The sequence below is a fragment of the Primulina huaijiensis genome, chromosome 9 (assembly GCF_012295235.1).
Source record: "Primulina huaijiensis isolate GDHJ02 chromosome 9, ASM1229523v2, whole genome shotgun sequence".
Classification (NCBI taxonomy): domain Eukaryota; kingdom Viridiplantae; phylum Streptophyta; class Magnoliopsida; order Lamiales; family Gesneriaceae; genus Primulina; species Primulina huaijiensis.
The window spans coordinates 16,686,364-16,701,766 of NC_133314.1; the positions used below are offsets into that span (position 1 = coordinate 16,686,364).

The 15,403-nt window shown below is 35.6% G+C and overlaps 1 protein-coding gene and 1 pseudogene across 3 annotated transcripts; one reads left to right on the plus strand and one right to left on the minus strand.

Annotated features, from left to right (window-relative positions):
- Window positions 1-1,388: 1,388 nt before the first annotated feature.
- Window positions 1,389-7,065, plus strand: LOC140985419 (phosphomevalonate kinase, peroxisomal-like). 3 transcript variants are annotated; one of them, XM_073453283.1, is made up of 11 exons: window positions 1,389-1,469; window positions 1,743-1,795; window positions 1,925-2,075; window positions 2,250-2,347; window positions 2,457-2,566; window positions 2,646-2,698; window positions 3,134-3,520; window positions 4,004-4,108; window positions 4,601-4,828; window positions 5,102-5,224; window positions 5,335-7,065. In XM_073453283.1, exons 2-11 carry the CDS (start codon window positions 1,788-1,790, stop codon window positions 5,587-5,589), a joined length of 1,518 nt encoding a protein of 505 aa, XP_073309384.1. In that variant the 5' UTR covers window positions 1,389-1,469; window positions 1,743-1,787; the 3' UTR covers window positions 5,590-7,065. The 3 variants fall into 3 exon arrangements, with proteins under 3 accessions (XP_073309384.1, XP_073309386.1, XP_073309385.1); XM_073453285.1 differs by having other exon boundaries at window positions 1,400-1,469; window positions 1,685-1,795; XM_073453284.1 differs by having other exon boundaries at window positions 1,410-1,469; window positions 1,726-1,795.
- On the minus strand, window positions 6,077-8,155 carry LOC140983919 (pentatricopeptide repeat-containing protein At1g31920-like; annotated as a pseudogene).
- Between the last annotated feature and the right edge of the window lie 7,248 nt (window positions 8,156-15,403).

Genomic DNA, 15,403 nt, shown 5'->3' on the forward strand with positions numbered 1-15,403 from the left:
ATATTGAAACAGATTTCATCGAGCATAATGTATATGCTAAGGTTCCTGGATCATACATTTTATGTATAACTGAAGGATTCAATTTCGACGGGATTTAATGATGAAGCTGGTACTTTCGCTGCTGCTTTTTTCGAACCAATAGATGAAAATCGATTTAATTCGAATGATTGGACTGGGGGATGGGATTGGTATATTATGGCCACAGGCGGAGCCACACTTATATATACCCGAGCTGGTCCAATTTTTTTTTAAAAAATTTATATGTAAATTTTGTATAATTTTGGAATAATATGATATTAGCCCGAGTAGATTGATTTAAAATATTAAAAGATTGTAGAGTTTAAAATTCTAGTCAGGGCAGAGCCATATTTCTGGCTCCACCACTGTTTACGGCATCGTAGAAGAAAAGGTTAGCTGGTCGATATCCACTCGAGGATGGGATTCTGGTGCAAGAGGATGGTACTCGGTTGACACAAATCATGTAGGTTTCGATTATTCACTGAGTGCGCATGCTAGTGAATCGGATCATGTATTGACATCTGTCGTACCTGATGAACAAAGATCACGTAAGTTGTCATTAGATGTTCACCTTGACACCACCGAAATATTTATTGAACCTGATACAACTGTAAGTGAAACAGATGAAGATGATCATGATGACGAAAATGACATATTTGCTGATATTGATATATCTCATACCGACACCCGTGATCAGATGCATGCATATCTTTTTGAAGGCATTTCAAGCTCTAACCCTGCTGGCAGATCCGCCACCTCCGTCGAGGTTTAAAATATTGCTTAGAGATATAAGAAAACTATGTTTTTTTAAAGAATATATTATTTATTCTACCTAAATAAACCATTCCCAGCTTTCCCAATTACACAATTTTTTTGTATTGTTTCATGAATTAAACATGTACGCGAACATATGTGAAACAAGGAAGCCCATTTCAGAATTCTTCAGCGCACTCAGTGACGGATTTACATTAGGGCCCAAGAGGGCCATGGCCTCCCCAAATTTTTAAATTTTTTTTATTAATTTTGATTTATGAAAAGCTTTTTCAACTATCAGGTGCTGAATCTGTTGACTTTTTTAGTTTTTATCGTTACTACAGAACGATCATTCTCAACTATGAATATCGTCAAAACTAGGCTTCGGAGGAAAATGGATGATGATTTTCTAGAGAAATTGCTTAAAATATTTGTATAGATGTTATTATTGAAGACTTTGAAAATTTTAAAGAACGTTAAATTCTTTTTAGTTAAAAATTTTATTTTTCAAACATACTGTTTATGTTTAATTAAATATAACCGATGAAATTTTTGCAATTCTTGTTTTAATATTTTGTCCATATTTTATAAACTGTCCTACAGAATCGAAATTATAGACCCGCCCTTATAGCACCATGAAGAAACACTGCTCATAGCACCTTCTCCCACAATCCCACCGGCCTCTGATTCTTTTCCAGGTAAGACATTTTACTCTCTCAATTCCTTTTTCGTGATTTATGTCCTCAAGATCGTATAATCAGTCATTTTTTATATGTATATTTCTAGATTTTGATCCGGGTTCGATTTTCTAGACAAGCTTTTCGTAAAGTTTGATTTTTTTTTTTTGGAGGGGAGATTGTTCCTTTATGTAGACCGGGATTAGTTGATTTGTCTGTGTATTTCTTTGTAGCAGCCTGTATCTTCCCTCATCATAGCAATCATATATCATTTTAGTTTGTTGTGTTACTCAGCTGGAAAGGATCTTTGCGGATCACTGTATTAGCAATTTCAAACAAATGGCCGTGTGAGTTGACTCTTCTATCTTTTTGCTATTTGTTTTGATTCAAGAAGTTTGATTTAAACCTATTGCAGAGTCTATGTTACTGATGACAGTAGATTGTGTATTGATCATGGCTTGGTTGATTATCAACAGAGTTGCTTCTGCTCCGGGAAAGGTTTTGATGACTGGGGGCTACCTTATTTTGGAGAGGCCGAACGCGGGGATTGTACTGAGTACAAATGCCAGATTTTATGCAATTGTAAAGCCACTTTATGAGGACATTAAACCTGACGGTCGGGCATGGGTATGGCTGAATTCATGAACTGCTTGTGAATGAATGACCTCTATAACTCTAGATATCTGGATTCTTTTTCCACAATACTTGGGATGTTTAAGTTTTTACGTATCTTTAATTGTCAGAGAGGAGAATATGCTTGTTCTTCGTTTATTTTCTTAAAGATTCAGTATTTCTTTTCAGTCATGGACAGATGTGAAACTGACTTCTCCTCAGATGGCAAGGGAAACTATGTACAAATTGTCGCTTAAGAATTTGGTGCTTCAGTGTGTTAATTCAAGGTGAATATCATACCATTTTAATGTAGAGATTAGCAAGGGTAGTATGTGATTATATGGGTGCATACCTTGTGATTAACAAGAAAACCTCATTCTCTTGGGCTAATTTCAGTGATTCAAGGAATCCATTTGTAGAGCATGCACTTCAATATGCAATAGCAGCAGCACACGTGAGATTTGACCAAAATAAGATTGATAAATTACATAAACTTCTTCTGTTAGGTAATATCGAATTATTTTCTTTCTCATTAGGAAGTTAAGATTTTGAAGGTATATGGGCTAAACTAAATCAGTTATGCAGGTCTTGACATAATTATATTTGGTTGCAATGAGTTCTACTCTTATAGGAATCAGGTAATGCAACTAAACATTATTTCCCTGTTAATTATTTGTGGTGGATTTCTAGTTTTGAACTTATCGGCTAATAAATGTTATGTTTAATTTCATTGCATCCTGATTTCTGAAAGATCACAAAGACAAAAGTTTTTTTTGTTGATCAGCATTAACTTTTGACCATTTTCAAATTCTGATGTGAAATTGAACTGGTCTTTCAAAAAAAAAAAAAAACAAATAATCAGGCTAAGGAATTCAAATTTTTAATGTTTCTGATAAAATCGTCTTTTAGCCATCAGTAGTGTATGTTGGAAAGCTGTGAAGCAAGTTTGTCGCGAAGTGGTCTCTATAAACTTTGGACAAATCTCAATCTTTCCAATGTCAATATCACTAGCATATAAGCTCATAGTTATAGATCATTGAAAAAACTTTTCAACTGGTTTCTCTGGTTCGCAGATTGAATCACGTGGACTTCCATTGACTCCCGAAACATTGTCTTCCTTCCCACCTTTTGCTTCAATCACCTTGAATGCCGAAGAATTGTCTGAAACAAATTGCAAACCTGAAGTTGCCAAAACTGGTTTGGGATCATCGGCGGCTATGACAACTGCAGTTGTTGCTGCATTGCTTCATTACCTCGGGGTAGTCAGCCTTCCTTCTGTGGTCAAAGAACATATTCGTGGAGATAAAGATTCTACGGAACTTGATGTTGTGCATGCTATTGCTCAAACCGCTCACTGTATTGCACAAGGTAAAGTTGGTAGCGGGTTTGATGTGAGCTCAGCTGTTTATGGTAGTCAGCGCTACGTCAGGTTTTCACCAGAAGTGATTTCTTCATCTCAGGTATCTATTTTTTGTTACGCCATACGTTTTACTTTTTACTTTCAATTATCTATTTTTTTCTTATTCAATATTCATTTTAGATCTAATTTCAATCAAACTCGTACCTCTGTAATATGAACCAAGATTCGAGATTTGTGAAGACTTTCTGTAGAGTACCACTTTGATCATCAAATATTTTTCACAAAAACAAATACAAGGAACTGATGATATCCCCTGAAGTATGCCATATCTGAAAAAATTATTTCGTTCTGCGCTGTGACTGCTTGTACGGAATTTGCATAAGGCACTGTTGAATGGAATTTGATTGAAATGGTATTTGACAATCAGTCATTCTTTTGATTAGCTAGTAAGTTGCTGATTGTTTATGTAAAATTGTAAAACATGGACCAATATACTTCTGTACTAATCCGTATGGAGGTGGATTACAAGATTCTCGTAAGTGCGGGATTTGCTGATTATATCATACTTTCATCTTTGTTGCAGGGTTCTGGTAAAGAGTTGTCTATACAAGAGGCCATAGATAATGTGCTAAAATCTAATTGGGACCATGAGAGGATTAAATTTTCCTTGCCTCCATTGATGACTCTTGTAAGTACCAAAAGGCATCTCAGGTGCATGCTATATTATGGATACATTTTCAAGCATAGTGCATCGACTTGTTTCAAAAGGTTTCAATTATTCTGAGTCTAATGCCGCTCTCCATCCTTTCAATTGCATTATTTGAAACCACTTTCTTACAATGGAATGAAATAAAGTAAACTATTTTCTGTAATCAACTCTGGTCTTCCTTGCCTACCACTAGGGGAAAGCTGATCAGATCTCAAAGTTTACTGCGAAGAAGTGTGACAAGCTTATAATATCCATGACTGTGGCTTTTTTTAAATGCCAAGTTCACCACCCCGTTTTTTCCTTTTGCTCTCCAAATAATAAGCCCCTGTTAAAAGTATCGATGTTCCATTTTTTTATATTCTGCATAAATTATGGAAGAGCAGGAACTGAGGCAATTTATATCTAATAGGATTTATGTACTTTACACTTTACTTCATGAAGTTGCTTGAAATAGTAATGGTACCCCTGCAGTTACTTGGAGAACCAGGAGCTGGTGGTTCATCAACGCCGTCAATGGTTGGCGCAGTGAAGAAGTGGCAAAAATCTGACCCTGAAAACTCTCAAGCAACGTGGACAAAATTGTCAGAAGAGAATTCTGCACTTGAAATGCATCTCAACACACTGAGCCAATTGGCACAAAAAAATTATGATGCTTATAGAACGGCCATCAACCACTGCAGCTTGATTACTTCAGCAAAGGTATAATCTTATCCCATCATTCAACCCTTGCTTTATTATTGAATTGGCAAGATGTCATTTTTAGTCCAGTAACCATGAGGTGTGACATTTTTAATCCTTTGCATGTGGTATACTAAATCTAGTCCTATAAATTTTTTTTCTATAATCAATTTAATTGTTTCATACAATGTTCTAATTTTTCCATTAATATTTGTCAATTTATGACATTTCAACAAAAATGACTAAAATTGGTTTTCAATTATTTAGACTGCTTTTCCGAACTTTTTCCTGCAGTGGGCTGAGGGGGCAATTCAACCAAACTACATGGAAGTTGTTAGAGCATTATCTGGAGCTAGGGATGCCATGCTTGGGATCCGTAGTAACATGCGCAATATGGGCTCAGCTGCCGGAATCCCTGTATGTTCTCTCGACTTTAAGTAAAACATGTTTTTTTGTGAATGTTTTCGTTCATCACTCTACTTTTACACCTATTTTGCTGTTTATTTGCATTGAAAAACCATTTTCAGATAGAACCAGAATCACAAACTCGATTACTTGACACAACAATGAACATGGAAGGAGTTCTATTGGCTGGCGTTCCTGGAGCTGGTGGATTTGATGCAGTCTTTGCTGTCACCTTGGGGGATTCAAGCCAAAATGTGATCAAAACATGGAGTTCGCTTAATATTCTTGCCATGCTAGTGAGGGAGGATCCTCACGGTGTTTACCTAGAGAACAATGATCCCCGAGTAACAGGTGTTTCTTCTCTTCATATTTCATGAAAAATTCATTTTTCTTGTATTAAAGTTAATGGAATAAGAGGCATGATGTAGACAAAATAATAAGCACAAAGTGTTGTTGTAAGTGTCTAACATCTGTTGCTTACATTATTATTTTTAAATAGTTCTTTTCATGTCAAAATTTGTAACCCTTATCAGATATTAACAGGTATTGATTTTTACTTGATAAATTATTATCAGGGTGAATCAGTTTTGATTTCCCCAAGCAAGAAATTCTTTCAGCAACTGCTTTGATATTTGAGACGTATGTTGTCAAAATTGCATTCAATTTCAAATGTCGCTAATGAATAAGAATTGCGAATTAGTAAAATTGAACAAATAAGTTTGTATAACTACCATAAAATCATTATGGAAATGAATCATATCTACCTAGATACTTGTATTATTTAAAAGGTCTCTATAGACCAACGGATAAAAATGTGAAGGAGATGAGAATAATTACATGGTATCTTGAAGAGGAAACATACATTCACCAGTTGTCTCTACAAGAGCAAGGTCCATCTCTAAAATGGTGGAATCGATTCCGATCCCTAACGATGATTTCTCGTTCATAGATCATTGAAATTAACTTAGTATAACTGTGACAATCACTGCACATCATAACATTTCTTATTATGTATCAATGAAAATGCCATTGCCAGCTTCTGACTGTGAGTATTCAGCGTCTGTCTCTTCTCTTCTTCATCCAAGTCAAGAAAAATATGTGATGCATCGGGAAAATAACCTTCAAATCTTACTTGCCATTCCATTTGGTGAAGCATTTCATAGATTTCTTGACAGTTTGGATGCGATTTATCAGATGATACGAACTTATAGACCTTCCTCTTGACCCAAGGAGGCTTGTACCGGGCACTTGGGGTACTCTTAAACAAGCCATTCGCCTCCAAATATAGGACACATCTTCCCATCTTTTGGTTTGTGCGTACACATTAGACATCATCAATAAATCACTAGCATTCTGTGAGCGAGTCTGCACAAGACTTCTAGCGGCAACTTCTGCTATTTCTACATTTTGACGAGTCTTGCAAGAACTCAGAAGACTTCTCCATATAACATTGTTTGGTTTCATAGGCATGCTCTTTATACTCTCAAAAGCTCGATCCACCATCCCTGCTCAGCCCAGAAGATCGACTATACAACCATAATGTTGAATTGTTGGCACTATCCCGTGTTCAAATCTCATCTTTTCAAAATATTTCAAACCCTCTTCCACCAATCTGTCATGGCTACAAGCATTCAACAGTCCCACATAGATAATGTCGTCAGGTTTCAATCCTTCTTCAAGCATTTTCTCAAAAATTTCCAAAGCTCCTGCACCTCGCCCATGAAGAGGTAGCCCTGAAATGATTACACTATAAGACATCTCTTTTTTCAACCTCATTTTTTGGAATAAAGACAACCCTTTATCTATACTTCCACACTTTATATACATGTCTATTAATGATGTTTCTACAGCAACATTGAATCCACTCAAATTTCTGAGTAAATAACCATGCGTGCATCTTCCCCAATCAAGAGCACCTAAATGAGTGCATGAAGAGAGCACACTCACCAATATACTTTCCTCAGCCCTCCTAGAATTTTCATTATTCAAGTGACTGAAAAGCCTTAGGTACTCATTCCACACGCCTAAATTTGCATGACTTCCAATAAATGCAAGTTCACTTCAAGAAGCAATACTCTTCTCATCCATTTTTCAAAAGCAGTACAAGAATGTCTTGTTTTCCCACATCTACCATACATACTGATCACACTATTTTGCACCAGCACATCTTCCATAAGCCCTATCTTCAAAATTTGCCCATGAATATGAGTTCCCTCTTAAGTGCCTATAATTGAGAAATCGCCTTTAGAAGAATCGGGTATGTGAAATTATCCGGTTCTACCCCTTTTTCAAGCATTCCAAGAAATGTACACAAGGCTTCTTCTGAGTTCATATCCTTCACATATCCTCTAACAATGGCATTGTACTCAAATGACCTTGGATCATCTTGTTGGGGCACCGTTTTCTGATACCCAAGGAGCAGCAGAATTTAAAATGTTTTGTTTCGACATTCGAAACTGTTCTTGGACGTCGTATGTTTCAAAACCATTCATAGGGTGCTTAGATTATTACTTTTGTGTGTAAAATGCTGGTTTCAAACTATTCCGGGTTTCAAGTGAGGATAGTCATTTTTGTACATCCCTACGAATGGATCTCCTTCCTGTTGATCTTCAAATCCGGTCCACGATTAGAGACTGTGTACTTTGTTTGGATTACACTAGAAAAAGCAAAAAATTTCTTCATTGAGACTGTGACATCCGAATATCCAAAATCCGGAGCCTGAGCAGCGGCAAAGGCGCAGAGGTGGAGGAAGCTTGGTAGCCGAAAATTTTGTTCACCAAAATTGAGATGGCCGAAACTTGCTAAGGAGAGGAGGAAGGATTTTGTGAGTTGTGGACAAATATTCTCTTCTTTATTATGCCCCTTTATGGTGTATTTATATAGTGTGATTCCTGATCCCATTAGGAGTCCCTCTCTCGCAAGGATTCCTAATCCTTGTCCCATCAGGACTCTATTATTTCATTATAATAAAATTATCATATTATTATTATTATTATTATATCATGTATTTATCAACTCTTGATAATACATAATATATTAATATAATATATATACTTATCTTTCTACTCCATATAAAATGTAAATATAATATTAATATATTTACACCTACACTTTTGATACATGCATAGACATATTAATTAAATTAAATAACAATTATTTAATTTATATAATCAACTCATTAGTTAATTAATTATAGATGCATCTAGAATAATTTATGAGAATTTGTACATATTAGTAGTCACCACTACTAGTACCATCATTTAAGCAATAAATTCTAAAGCCACCAAATAAATTATTCCGAACTCATTATAACCCGATCTACGATCTGAAAACGCCGATGTATCAAAGATACAAGTTTTTTTTTCATATAATGAAAATCAAAATTTCAAAAATCAAAATTTTCACTTACCATATTGGGCAGCTGCCAGTTTAGTGAACTACTTCACCAAAATAGGGTGTTTCTCCTTCCTCAATTAATAATTAAGCTAACTTCTATTTCTTCCATCTTATGGAATCAAATTATAAATTCCATTATAATCATCATGTTTGATCTCCATCAAACTATAGTCGTCAAATTCAACTCTTTTAATTTTTACTTTCTCAACAAGAACAAAGATTACGATACTTGTGTAACCCTCAATAGTTCAGAGATACAGCTAGCCGTGAGTTTATATCTCCATGTGATTTAGAATAACAATTATTCTTATTCGGGTTTACCTTAGTTAGCCCCATTCTTTTAATAAACTCCTTGATCAAAATGTCAGAACTCATTTCTGATTATACCCATCGGATCATGGTAAGAACGTCTAATAGCATTGCCCCATGATCCCTTAGGTATCACTGATAATGCCTGCAAGAATCTTAAGTCATGGTTAGCGTACAGTACCGTCCCTTCAACACATATATCCCGATCGAATTTGCAACCATTGGTATATCCAGAGTTGTATATGAATTCGATAACGATATGATTTACCTTTGAGTACTAATAGTGACATGGTATATGCAACTAGAAAAACACATTTCTCTAAAGCATATTTCTTGCTCTGGCCAGAAATTCTTTTTACTATTAACTCATCAGATCACATAGGATATCTTCACCCGTAGGCAAATGGTGAATCCCCGACTACAATATATTTTCTCTTACGTATTTCGAAACTACACCCAACATCACCACTGATGACCCTCAATAGAGTCGATAAACAGATCAAAGTGCATGTTAGTACGTAAAATGCTTACATTGTCATGGGTCAAAGGACTAATGTGGTACAACCATAACAGCAGACTATTCCACTCGATAAGTGAAAACCACTTGGACAGTCCGAGGGAAGATTGTTCAGTGCATCATATGATCATCCATCTGTATGAATGGATATCTCAATTTCTTTGCCAATGAAATATGACGTTTACATCACATGTTAGTCTCAAGCTCAAGCGACATTTATCCTTTTTTAGGTGGCTGATTCGACTAATAACTCGTTTAAAATATAAGGTACATTTCCTAATGAGTTTCATGATCTTACGTTGCGAGGCAGACCTCATGATACCTATTATATATTCAAGGATTTTATCTATGCAGCTTGCATTGGTATACAGATAAAGTATAATATAACTGAATAAAATCATAAAATATTACTAAAATAAAGATCGTTTTACATTAGAGTCAATAAAAACCCAAAACACAAGTTGGCTTGATGGGCATCTCTCTAACACATCTATGATTTCAAATATCGAGTGTGCATATTCCATAATGCCCAATTCTGAAAAGCACAAGTGGCAACAAGATTGCTTTGACAAAACGAGCTCCACATCAATCCAAACTTGAGGATTTGAGCGTGATTTGCTTAAATTCCTCCATGTTCTTGCATTTTTTTTATGAAAGAGATGCATTAATGTTCATTCAGAGTGGAATTAATTTCTGGGCTGCTTGTATTATTCTCATGTTGAATCAAGAACTGAAGGGTCTGGTTAAGGACAGTTGCCCCTACCATAGTGTTAACAATTAGGCAAAAACTTGTGTGAGACGGTCTTACGGGTCGTATTTTGTGGGACGGATCTCTTTGGGTCATCCATGAAAAAATATTACTTTTTATGCTAAAAGTATTACTTTTTATTGTGAATATCGGTAGGGTTGACCCGTCTCACAGATAAAGATTCGTGAGACCGTCTCACAAGATATCTACTCTAACAATTACACCATCAAAATGTATTGTGTGATTCAAGATTCAACAGAATCCTGAAGAATGAAGGGTTAAGATATCAATTTTTTCGGTGACGGGAAATCTTGAAGATATTTCTAGAGTGTGGAAGAAAAAGAGATTTTGAGGTCAGAATTATCTTGAAATTGAACATACTTTTCTTGGAGTTATAATATTTGGTTGTTTTTATTTTCTAAGATTTTTAAAATATTTTTTCTAGGATTTTTAGATTAATATGGAAGGCCTTACTGTTTAGAGATCTCCCATAAATTGATCCATGTCAGGTACACAGATATTAACGGATAGGAAAGTGTTAGGACATCCGCATCCGCAGTCATTAATCTATGCTATTAACCTTCCATCTCTTCAAAAAATTGGGGTCCACGAGCCACATAATCATTATATTAACACTTTCTCATTATTAATACACAGTCACATTCATTTAATATCAATTTTCATTATTTATGGGTCGCACTGTCCGCTTATTCGTCTTTTTTTTAATTTTATATTAATTAAATATATTTCTAATTTTTTTAAAAAATTTACAATAAATATTATTGAAAATAAATAGTATTATTATTTTAAAAATAACTTAATTTCAATATTGATTAAAATATTATTAAAAAAATATGAAAAAACTGTTGGGCTCTTTGCTATCATTCTTTAAACTTATAAATTATAATTATTTAAAATAACATAATATTATTGATTTATAATTAATTAATGTTTAATAGTTTTATTGATTATTTTACGAGTTTCATTTATTTAAATTTAAATTTTTTTTATAAATTTGAATGAAAGCGTAGAACATAGGAAAAAATAGTTGAATAAAATTAAAACAACATATAAATCAAATTTTTTGAAATTTGTAATAAACTGACTTCACTGATTGTTGTTGTATTCTGTCCAAATATGCTCAACTAAGTCGGCGAGAAGTTGGTGATGTACTTGAGAGTCACGTAGTTCGGAATTTCTTCGGAGATAATCATGAAATCCTCGGTTTGAGCCATGGACAGGTTGTGCGGGTTCGTCACCTTCGTCGTTAGACCAATTTGTCACATTACACCCCTCATCTTCAACAATCATGTTGTGCAAAACAATGCATGTTAACATAATATATTTTAAATTTTTTTCTATACCAATATCGAACTGGACCTCTAACAATCGCCCATCGAGATTGGAGCACTCCAAATGCCTGTTCAACATCTTCTCTTGCAGACTCTTGTCTTTCCTTAAAAAACCTCCTTTTAGGATCCTCTGGATAAAGAAAAGCCTTCACAAAAGTAGCTCATTACGGATATATTCCATCTGTTAGATAATAACCCTTCGTATAATAAGTGCCATTAACTGTGAAATTGATCTCCGGGGCATTTCCTTGCAAAATATTGTTGAATTTGTGAGATTCATACAACACGTTAATATCATTACGTGAACCTGCGACCCCGAAGAATGTGTGCCATATCCACAAGTCTTGAGATGCGACCGCTTCAAGTACGATTGTCGGTGACCCATGGCCTCTTTTAAACTGCCCTTTCCAAGCAACTGGACAATTTTTCCATTGCCAGTACATACAATCAAGGCTACCCAACATGCCAGGGTATTTGTGCCTCTCTTCATGCATTTGTAGAAGACGTTGAATATCATCAGCATTCGGCCTTCTCAAGTATCGATCATCAAATAATTCAACCACATTTTGGCATAATTTGAAAAGACACTTGATGGCAGTTGATTCACTCATACGTAGGTACTCATCAAGATGGTCGACAGAGACTCCATAAGCCAATTGACGTATAGCAACTGTGCACTTTTGTAGTGGTGACAATCCTTTCCTTCTAGCAGCATCGTTCCTCAATTGAAAATACATTGAATGAGCCTCAAGTGCATTCACAATGTGAAGGAATAACTCTCTTCGCATCCGAAATCTTCTTCGAAATATGTGATCTGGATACACTAGGTTCGCGGAAAAATAATCATTGGCGAGCCGTAAGTGACCGGCTTCACGATTTCTTTGGATGAACCTTCTTCTTCGTCGCATCTCGTTATTACTTTAAAAAGCTTCATGTATTTTTTTGATTAGTTGAAGCATGCTGTGACGTACCGTGCTTTTAACTTCTTTAAAATTTGCGGAAAAATAAAAATTTTCATAAATAAATTGTGAACCTTCAAAATTCGATGAAATAAACTGTTCATCCCAAAATAGTTGCACAAAAGATCTCAAAGTAAAGTTTGCCAAAAATATTTGTTTAAAATCTCATAACCAGTAACATAAATCAGAGTATTTTGAACATTCATAAAAACTTAAAACATCGCGGTCCTCGGGTTTAGCCTCCCGCTCAGTTCGAGCCAGCTCATTGATCCCCGCCTCTCGTCTCCTCAAACTTATCCTCACCTACACCGATCAAGTCTAGTGAGTCTAAAGACTCAACATGTATAAACTGGAAGTAACAAGTAATACGTAATAAAACCACATGCATCTTCAAAATAGGACGTACATACTCAAAACTTGAACATGCAAAAAAGCTTGAACATACATACATACATAGACGTGCCATCAACGTAGAACTTCTCTTAAACATGCTTGCATACTAGTACATACTTGAACATACATAAACTTCATCATTTTGCGTAGAGGCATGTTTCAAAGCAAGTGACCCATAGATGAATACACCTAATCAGACTAAACCATAGTACTGGGCTGACAGAGAAGATCCACTGCCACATACATGAGATCCCCGTTCATAATTTAACGACTGGATTGGTCCCTGGTCATACTTTACCGCTTTCCAATCTCATACATAATTTGGTCACAAGACATTAAGCATACCTAAAAAACTTAAAAGTATTTTCTTGCACGTCGAACATACTTACTTGGGGTTGAGGGATTCGTTGGATCTCGCTTGGGGCCACTGCTGCACATACTAACATGAATTCCAATACTTAACTTGCATAACTTAGACGTAGGTATTCGTGCTCACCATCGAATTAAATAAATAGCTTATGATGTTCTAGATCACTCGGGCTTTAACCTCAATTAATCATCGTGCTAACCATGATCTTGAACCCCAAATCAAATCATAAGGTGACATTAAAAATTATTCCCAAAATGAAGGTACACGGACCTGAAAAAGGATCGATTAAGGTGTCCGAAATCGCAACGGAAGTTTTTTTTAAAATGTTTTTCAAGGCAAAAATCAAAAACCCAACACCTCATGCTATAATGTGTAGCAAATATAAAAACACACAAATGTCATACATAGGGTGTTTAGAATTTTTACCTATCAATCACAAGGATTGATGTTATGGCTCCAACCAAGTTGTAAACAACTTGGCTCTTGAAGGTAGACAATCTACAAGCTTCCTTCTTTCCTTCAAAATAAAGGTCCACCACTAACAAGGTAGATCCACTCTAATTTTGCACTAGAAAAATTAGAGCATTTATCTTTGAGAAGTGTAGGATTTCCTCAACAATTGAAGAACAAAAATTGGAGAGAATATGAGGATGAAATTTCGGCCAAGAGGTGTGTGGAGTGAAGGGAAGATTACTTTTCTTGGTTGTGGAAAAAGGTAAAGCAAAAAAGTGCATGTGCATGCCATGCAATTAACTCAAAAATTGTCTCCAACCCTTCACCTCCCTAACATGCTTTTTCACTTGGTCTTGCAACAATTACAAGGCTCATGGACTTTTATTTAAATGTCCCAAACACATTTGAGACTATTTAAACTTCACTTGATTTTACTCAAGCCCACTAGTTTAATCTTTATTTATAATTGGGCTCTACAAGGCCCAATGTTATTTAATTAATCCAACACTTGAATTAATTTAATTATTTGGACTCTACTAGGTCCACTAGTGTTTAATTAATTCAACACTTGAATTAATTTAATTTAGTCCATAATAATGTTTATGAAAATCACAATTTTCAAATACATTATTTATTTGGCCAACTTTTAATTTAAGAACACANTTACATTTCTCTCATAGAAGTCATACTTCTATTTTTCCTTACGCCTATAAACTCATTTATAAGCCGTTCAACACATTGAACTATTTTCTCCTTTATAGAAGTCATACTTCTAATTTTCCTTACGCTTATAAACTCCTTTATAAGACGTTCAACACATTGAACTATTTTACTTCTCAACGGGATCTAGAAAGCTAGTACTTGTGTGGCCCTCAATGGTTCATTGATACAACTAGCCGTGGGTTCACATCTCCATGTGATTCGGACTAAACATGTCCTTATTTGAGCATACCCCAATTGCTCCATTCTTACTTATCAACTCCTTGATAATAAGAACGTCAGAACTCAAGTCTGATAGTACCCAACCAATCATGTTAAACGCCTAGCAGCATCGCTTACATGATTCCCTAGGTATCAAATGATAGTGCCTGCAAGAACCATTCAATTATGGTTAGCGTACAGTACGGTCCCTTCATCTCATATATCCCGACCGATTCGACAACCATTGGTATATCGAGAGTTGTCAATGAATCGATACTATGTGTCATGTCGTAGTTGCATCGATGGTGTAATCTATGAAACCCCTTTCATAATTACCACCATACTCTGATCAGAGATTTCATACTACATACACATAGGATATCCATACCCGAAGGTAAGCGGTGAATCCCCGACTACAATGCATCGACTCCTATATGTTTCGCCAAAACACCCAACCTTGCCACCTGATGACCCCATGAGAGTCGGTAAACAAGTCAAAGTGTAATGCTAGCACATAGAGTCTCAATGTTGTCCCGGGTCATAAGGACTAATGGTGTACAACCATAAACTAGGACGTTTCCACTCGATAAGTGAGAACCACTTGAAAAGTCCTTTATGAAGGGTTGTTCAGTGCACTCTACCAGGAGCACCTATCTGCATGCTCGGACATCACAATGTCCCCTACCAATGAAACATGGTACTCACATCGCAGATAATAGTCTCGAACTCGAGCGGCCTATATCCTTCTTAGCGGCGGCTGAATCGACTAGGAA